General features: G+C 41.8%; 1 protein-coding gene across 1 annotated transcript; it reads left to right on the top strand.

Annotated features, from left to right (window-relative positions):
- Positions 1–463: 463 nt before the first annotated feature.
- Positions 464–5897, top strand: APOBEC1 (apolipoprotein B mRNA editing enzyme catalytic subunit 1). Its single transcript, XM_014479045.2, has 5 exons — positions 464–488; positions 2040–2067; positions 3833–4230; positions 4984–5102; positions 5748–5897. Exons 1-5 carry the CDS (start codon positions 473–475, stop codon positions 5895–5897), a joined length of 711 nt encoding a protein of 236 aa, XP_014334531.1. The 5' UTR covers positions 464–472.
- The last annotated feature ends 2926 nt before the right edge of the window (positions 5898–8823 follow it).

Genomic DNA, 8823 nt, shown 5'->3' on the forward strand with positions numbered 1-8823 from the left:
CACAGTCTGTTGTTGTTGTTGTTGTTGTTCAATCACTAAGTCATGGCCAACTCTTTGTGACCCCATGGACTGCAGCACGCCAGGCTTTCCTGTCCTTCACCATCTCCCAGAGTTTGTCCATTTAGTTGGTGATGCTATCTAACCATCTCATCCTCTGCCACCCCCTATTCCATTTGCCTTCAACCTTTCCCAGCATCAGAGTCTTTTCCAATGAGTCGGCTCTTTGCATCAAGTGGCCAAAGTATTGGAGCTTCAGCTTCAGCAACAGTCAGAGTTGGTTTCTTTTAGGATTGACTAGTTTGATCTCTGTACGGTCTAGATACCTAGTATCTGCCTGAGACTCAGGAATGAGTCATCCTCTGATCAAACAGGTGGCAGTGGTCACACCTGTAGAAACTGTGTTGGGGCAGGTTGCTGGCAGCAGCAATTAGCACAATATAACTCCAGAGGAAAAGTCCAGAGACAGAGCACCATGGCTTCTGACAGAGGTAAATGGTCGGGGGCCCGAAATCTTCATATTCTTGAAAAACTCCAAAACTCTGTGTGTGCTTGCCTATATGTGTGTGCGTATGTGTCTGGTTCATGCTTGTATTCATGAACATTTTCCAACTTTCCTATTTATTAATATCTTCCTATTATTCTTAAACAGGAGTTCTTATCGGTGGTGGTGTGATTATTAATACCACCTGTTCATACTGTAAATGATTTTGATCAGATGCTTGTTTCATCATAATAAAAAAACTTAAGTTAAAAAATATGACTCCTAGATGAAAATTTAAGATAGCAGCTGAAGTTCTAGCACCAGGGCATATTAATGGATTATTTAAGGTTCCATTACTTAGTGTTAGAAAAATTCGTGGGGAAGGAGGAACACCAGGTGGTGGAAGGAAATGATTTTCAGATGAGGTGGGTTTTGAACTTGGTCTTGAAAGGGCAGAATTTTGGTTGGCAAAGAGAAGGAGATTCCTGTTTGACTGACACCAGGAGTTTAAGAGAATTTTCCAAAGATTGTGTGTGGAATATAATGAATGAATTGATTAGGCTACAGAAGAGTTTTTGGAAGCAATCAGCAATGTGATTAGAAAGCAAATTTGCTTTTTTTTAAATTGGACTATAGTTGCTTTACAATGTTGTGTTAGGTTCAAGTGTACAGCAAAGTGAAACAGTTATATATATACATGCACTCCTTTTAGATTTATTCCCATATAGGTCATTATAGAGCACTGAGGAGAGTTCCCTGTGCTATATAGTGTAGGTCCTTATTATCTATTTTATATATAGTAATGTGTGTATGTCAATTCCAATCTCCCAAATTTATCCCTCTGCCTACCCTCAAAAACAAATTTGAAGACATATTGTTGACAGCCTTGAATGCCCAGCTAAGGAAATTGAGGTTGATTTTTTTTTTATTTTAGATTTTTTTCTTTTCCATTATGGTTTTTAATAGTTTACTGTGTATTTTTTTTAATAAGACAAAATATTTGGAGAATTTGTGACTAGCATGCGTGCGTGTTCAATTGTGTGTGACTTTTTGCAGCCCCGTGGACTATAGCCCACCAGGCTTTTCTTTCCATGGGATTTCTCAGGCAAGAATACTGGAGTGGGTTGCCATTTTCCCCTCCAGGGGATCTTCCAGACCCAGGGATCAAACCCGAGTCTCCTGCAGTTCCCACATCGGCAGGCAGACTCTTTACCACTGAGCAACCTGGGAAGCCCTGTGAATAACATAGAGATGACTGAAACAGTGCTTTAGACACATTTACGTGGCACCTGATACCTTTTTGTGTGTGTTGGCTTTTGACTTTGGCCACACCGTGCAGTATGCCACGTCTTAGGTTCCAAAGCAGAGATTGCACCCCTGCCCCTGCAGTGCAAGCAGGGAGTTTTAACCACTGGTCCACCAGGGAAATTCCAAGAGAGAATCTTCCAACTGCATTTTCTGATATGATTGGTGGATTTAGAAGAACAGGGCCTTTTTTCTTAGTGGTTCGATTTGTACATATGGGTGTTACTTGACATGATCATCTCTTGGTCAACAGGTCCTCCAGCGGGAGATCCCACATTGAGGTAAGAATTCTACTATCATAGTGCACATTTAATTCAACCCAGAATAGATGAGCATTTAGGAGGGGGAGGACTATAATTTCCTTATTGTTCCTTTGCTCTTTTCTGATGGTCCCATTCTTTGTTTTTGCAACTCCATTCCTTATGCTTACTATTGCTTCCTGTGTCTTCCCTCCTATGCCTTTTGGTTTCAGTTGAAAACAAGTATCTTCCAGCTCTCCTTTGTTCTTCTCTTACTATTGTTTTTCTCCCTTTAAATCACAAGTTGTCATAGAAATTAGTGAAAACTTCAGCAAACTGGTTTGTCACTTTGATCTTCCTATTTTAAACCCTATGCCCCTTTTCTAGACCTTTTTTTTTTTTTTTTAATTTTACCGTTCCACATAGTTTGGGAGATCTTAGTTTCCCAATCAGGGATTGAACCCAGGCCCCCAGCAATGGAAGAATGGAGTCCTAAGCACTGGGCTGCCAGGCAATTTCCTAGACCTATTTAAACACTGCATTTATTTTTAATTGATTGATGATTGCTTTACAATATTGGTTTCATTTCTGCCATACATCAACATGAATTAGCCATAGATGTACGTGTGTCCTTTCCCTCTTGAACCTCCCTCCCACCTCCCACCCCATCCCACTTCTCTAGGTTGTTAAAGTGCCCTGGTTTGCATTCCCTGAGTCGCTTCCATGCTACTCTCACCATTCATCTCACCCTCTCCTTCCTCCCCGCTGCCCTCATCCATGTCTAGAACAGAGAGATTTGTCAGGGAACATATTATCTCTTGATGGGTGGAAGGATTACTCTATAAAATAAATTAAGTGATCCTTTAGGAATGAGTGGAGAATATGAGAATGTAATACACTTATGACTCAACCATACTGCAGAGTCCTTGGAAAAATTCTGAATTTTCCCTGAGTCATAACTTTGACCCACAGAGAGTGTTATGTCTAAAGATGTCCTAGAGAGAAATTTTAATTTCTTTCTTATGAGGAATTAGTATACACAGAATTGAATGTGGAAGAATCCCGAGGCTAAATTACTTTCTTCTCAGAGTTGGTAATAGACTCCTGTTGGCAATTTGAGGATTCCACACCTGAAAAAGAAAAAAGAAAACCAAAAACTATTCCATTGAGGAATAATGAAGATTGAGTGGGACAGGTCACCTCTAAGTGTGAGACAGAAAGTTCAGAGGGACTTCCCTGGCAGTCCAGTGGTTAGGAGTCAGTGCTTTCACCGCAGAGGGCCCAGGTTCGATCCCTAGTGGTGGAAACTAAGATTCTGTAAGCTGTGAGGCCAAAATAAATAAGATTAGAATATAGTAAGAAAACTTTAAAAGAGACACAGAGACATATTTACACCTGAATTCAAGACTACCAAGCAGTGGTAATAGACAGTGGTAACCCAAGAACGTGAGTTGGGAAAAACCTCTTCCCTGTTTGTGAGAGAAACTCTGATAATGCAAACAGACCTCCCCAGATAACTTTGAGATACAGAATAGAAAAAAAATTCCTGAGATATCATGTTTTAGGTTTTCCTGATAGAAAAGGAGAAGAAATTATTTCTGTTGTTGTTCAGTCGCTAAGTCATGTCGGACTCTTTGCGACCCCACGGATGACAGCACACCAGGCTTCCCTGTCCTTCACTGTCTCCCAGAGTTTGCTCAAATTTGTGTCCATTGAGTTGGTGATGCTATCTAACCATCTCATCTTCTGCCACCCTCCTCTCCTTTTGTCTTCTCTCAAATGATGACATGACAACATTATATTTCAGGAGAAGAATTGAACCCTGGGAATTTGAATTCTCCTTTGACCCCAGAAAATTCTGTAAAGAGGCCTGTCTGCTCTATGAAATCCAATGGGGCAACAACCGGGACGTCTGGCGACACTCGGGCAAAAACACCACCAAGCATGTTGAACGCAATTTTATAGAAAAAATTGCTTCAGAAAGATATTTTTGCCCATCCATCCGCTGCTTCATCTTCTGGTACTTGTCCTGGAGTCCCTGCTGGGAATGCTCCAAGGCCATTAGAGAATTTTTGAATCAGCATCCTAACGTGACCCTAGTTATTTACATAGCACGGCTTTTCCAGCACATGGATCCGCAAAACCGGCAAGGACTCAAAGACCTGGTTCAGAGCGGTGTGACTATCCAGGTCATGAGAGCCCCAGGTGAAAACAACACACCAAGAATCTTAGGTGTTTATGAGAGGCTGTGGTGGTGGTGGTATGTTTCTAGGCCAGGAGACTGGATTATCCCGGACTGGAAGTCTCAGAAGTGAAAGCCCAAAGTAAAATAAAAACCCACTTCTGAAATTCATAGCAAAGAAAGCATCAAAGAGATGGCTCTTTTCCTCGCTCCTTATTTATTTTATTAATTAATTAATTAATTTTTGGCTGTGCTGGGTCTTTGTCACTGCATGAGCTCTTCTCCACTCGCGGTGCTGTGGCTTCTCATTGTGGTGGCTTCTCTTGTTGCTGAGCAAGGTCTCTAGGGTGCTCAGCCTTCAGTAGTTGTGCCTCCTGAGCTCTAGAGCACAGGTTCAACAGTTGTGGCTTTCGGATCAGGGACTGAACCATATCTTCTGCATTGGCAAGTGGATTCTTTACCACTGAGCCACAAGCAAAGCCCCCTCTCTACCATCTTACAATGAATTGCTGAGTTCCTTTTGGGAAACTTCCCTGGTCGCTCAGAAGGTAAAGAATCTGTCTGCAAAGCAGGAGACCCAGGTTCTATCCCTGAGTCAGGAAGATCCCCTGGAGAAGGGAATGGCCACCCACTCCAGTTCTTTTTAGGGATGCTGGAAGAATCTAGCCCTTCTCCAGCAGGAAATAGGCCAGAGGGATTTATATATGGTATATCTTTAAGTTGGATTCAACTTTCTGTTGTATGTGTTGAATGAACCAAGATTTGTGTTTCCTTAGAGTATGAGTACTGCTGGAGGAATTTTGTCAACTACCCCCGTGGGAAAGAAGCTCACTGGCCAAGATATCCCCCTCTGTGGATGAACTTGTATGCACTGGAACTCTACTGTATCATTTTAGTAAGTTACTGCAATGGACAGATTCTGATGCAAAAAGAAGCATCTTTCTTCAAAGTTCTCTCCTGATTATTTTAATATGTGCTCTTCTCACCATCACTTTGCCATTTATATTGAGATTTAGTTATTGACTTATCTTTTTAAAATGTGAGAGCAAGATAACCTCTTTGTGGCAAATAAGAGGGGAAAGGGAATGGATAAACTGATCTAAGATATAGGTGATGGTCAACTCTTTTGTGATCCATGTACTGTAGCCTGCCATGCTCCCCTGTCCATGGGATTTCCCAGGCAAGAATACTGGAGTGGGTTGCCATATCCATCTCCAGGGCATCTTCCCAACCCAGGGATCAAACCTGCATTCCCTGTTTGGCGAGCAGAATTTTTACCACTGAGCCACCAGGAAAGCTCAAGATATAGGTGGCGCCATAATTAGATTTAATCATCATCATCACTGTTGTTGTTACAATGCATACTGGTTACACTGAATTGCAGATATCCTTTTTCCTTTTTGATGTGTGTCATCTTACTGAAGGAATGTAGGTGACCCATTTGTATCTCTTGCAAGTAGTTCAGTGGTCTTCCAAATGATGTTTTAAAATGTTCCTGGCATTAAGAAAACTATTATTCTAACCTATTTTTTTATTTCAGGGTCTCCCTCCCTGCTTACATATTTCAAGAAGATATCAGAATCAGCTCATAGTGTTCAGACTTACTCTTCAAAATTGTCATTACCAAATGATTCCACCCTATATCCTTTTAGCGACGGGGATGGTACAAATTCCTATGACTTGGAGATGAATAGAATGAATTATTGTGTACATACTGTTTCATGAATAGGCCCTGATGACCCTCTAAAGAGTAAGCACCATTAGAATTGAGATATTTTTAGATATTTTTGTATATTTCTATACTCTAACGGCAAATCATCTGGAAAGGAATTAAAGGAAACAATTCCACTTACAATAACATGAAAAACAATAAAATACTTAGGAACTAATTTAACCAAGGATATGAAATAATTTAACCAAGGATGTGAAAGATCTGTACATGGAAATCTATAAGGCATTGATGAAACAGATTGAAGAAGACACAAATAAACGGAAAGATCCCATGGTCATGGATTGGAAGAGTTAATATTGTTAAAAAAATCCCTACTACACAAAGCCATCTATAAATTCAATGCAACCCCTATCAAGATTCCAAAGGCATTTTTACAAAATTTTTTAAAAATCCTAAATTTTGTATGGAACAACAAAAGATCTTAAGGGCCAAAGCAATCCTTATACACCTGAAGGAAATGAAATCACTTCCATGTTCCTTGTGGTATTGTTTACAATAGCCAAGACACAAAAATAGTCTAAGTATATGCCAGTAGATGAGTGGATAAAGAAGATGTATACTGTGGTATGTATATACACAATAGAATGTTACATAGCCATGAAAAAGAAGAAATCCTGCCCTTTGCAACAACATAGATGAAACTTGAAGGCATTTTGCTATTTACAATAAGTCAGACAAAGACAGCTACTATATGATCTCACTAACATGTGGACTCTAGAAAAACTGAACTCATAGAAAGAGAGCAGGTTAGTGGTTACCAGGGACAGAAGTGAAAGTTGTCAGAGAGTACACATTTTCAGAGTGTTTTTTTTTTGCTGAGCCTAGTGGCTTGTTGGATCTAAGTTCCCTGACACGGGATGGAACCCAGGCCTTTGGCAGTGAAAGCACAGAGTTCTTAACCGCCAGGGAATTCCTGGGCAAAGCTGCAGTTTTGAGACTAATAAATTCTGGGAAGGTAAGGTATAGCATGATAATTATAGTTTGTACTGTGTAGTGTACCTGAGATTTTCTAAGAGTAGATCTTAAAAGTTCTTATTGCACACAAAGAAGTGTAACTATGTGAGGTGATAGATGTGTTCAGTTCAGTTCAGGCGCTCAGTTGTGTCCGACTCTTCATGACCCCATGAACCGCAGCACGCCAGGTCTCCCTGTCCATCACCAACTCTCGGAGTCCACCCAAACCCATTTCCATTGCATTGGTGATGCCATCCAACCATCTGATCCTCTGTCGTCCCCTTCTCCTCCTGCCCTCAATCTTTCCCAGCATCAGGGTCTTTTCAAATGAGTCAGCTCTCTGCATCAGGTGGCCACTTAGTTAATTTGGTAATCATTTTGCAACATATATCAAGTCATTACGTTGTACACTTAAATTTATGCAGTGTTATGTATCAATTATGTTCAATAATACTGGGAGAAAGATTTTTAAAAACAATATAGAAATTCTCTTTAGAAAAAAATATTTTATTTTTGCTTATTTATTTATTTGGCTGTGCCGAGTCTTCTTTGCAGCGTGTGAGATGTTTGGCTGTGGCATGTGAACTTTGAGTCGTGGCATATGGAATCTAGTTCCCTGACCAGGGACTGAACTTGCGCCCCCTCCTTTGGAAGCATAGAGTCTGCACCACTAGACCATCAGGGAAGTCCCTGTAGAGATTTTCACAAGCAGCAGTATCACAGATAGTATTATCTACTGCTGTATCACAAATTTCCCTACTACTTTGCAAGCTTAAAATAACAGTGAGTATTTATGATGTCACCATTTCTCTGGGTCAGGTATTCAGGAGTCACTTGTGTGTTGGTGGCTCAGGATATCTCATGAGGTTGCAGCCAAGTTGTCAGCCAGGATCGCAGTCATCTCTAGACACGACTGAGGCCACAGAATGTGCTTCCCAGGGGGCACACACGTGGCTGCAAGTGGGCACCTGTGGGTGGTGGGGGGTCTCAGTTTCTCACCGTGTAGGTCTTTCCATGGGCTTCCCTGGTGGCTCTGCGGTAAAGAACCCACCTGCCAGTGTAGGAGATGCGGATTCGATCCCTCAGTCAGGAAGATCCCCTGGAGAAGGAAATGGCAACCCACTCCAATATTCTTGCCTGGAGGACCCCATAGACAGAGGAGCCTGCCAGGTTACAGCCCATGGGGTTTCAAAGGAGTCGGACAGATCTTAGCAACTAAACAACAGCAGGTATCTCCACAGTGCTACTTAAATGTCCTCATGACACAGTGGCTGGCTTCCTACAGAGCAAGTGGCCTAAGATGGACCAAGGTGGAAATTGCCGAGTCTGAGAGCCATATAGTATTTCTTCTCCAGTGTTCTTGGATCACACTGGCTAGCCATGATTCAGTGGTGGAGGGGGTGGGGCATACAAGGACCTGAATCCCAGGAAATGAGACTCAAGAGAGCCCATCTTGGATCTGACATGTAGGGACTTTGGCTGTGACTTCAAGCTAGATAATGACATGGTGCCAATTTCTCAGAAGATGCTAAAGGGAAACACAGGACAATCTAGTATCTGCACATTGTTGCTGTTGTTTAGTCGCTAAATCATAGAAAAGGCTTATTTCTCACTCCCTTTGCAGTCTAATGTCACTTGGGTAAATGTTGTTTCTCCCTGAAGTAACTCAGGGGCCTCAGTTCCTTCCATCTGGTAACTGCACCATCTCCTATGGCCTTGGAGTCCTCTGTTGAGTTCTCTACATCAGCTGGCTCACAGGAGGTGGGAGCGGGTCAGGCGCCACACAGAGAAAGAAAGCATTTTGCAGTGTGAAATGTCTTTTTCAGAATCATGGACTGGAGATGGCAAATGTCACTTCTGACCTTTGCAAAGGTCACTCAGCAAAGATCAGACCTGAGGCCCCACCTAGCTCTAAGAGTGGCTAAGAGAC

This window comes from Bos mutus, chromosome 5 (assembly GCF_027580195.1).
Source record: "Bos mutus isolate GX-2022 chromosome 5, NWIPB_WYAK_1.1, whole genome shotgun sequence".
NCBI classification, from domain to species: Eukaryota; Metazoa; Chordata; class Mammalia; order Artiodactyla; family Bovidae; genus Bos; species Bos mutus.

Excerpts from the sequence above, each read along its gene's own strand:
- APOBEC1 (XM_014479045.2), top strand. Across the intron at positions 2,068-3,832 it reads GCGGGAGATCCCACATTGAG|GAGAAGAATTGAACCCTGGG; the intron begins GTAAGAATTCTA and ends ATTATATTTCAG. Across the intron at positions 4,231-4,983 it reads CCAGGTCATGAGAGCCCCAG|AGTATGAGTACTGCTGGAGG; the intron begins GTGAAAACAACA and ends GTGTTTCCTTAG.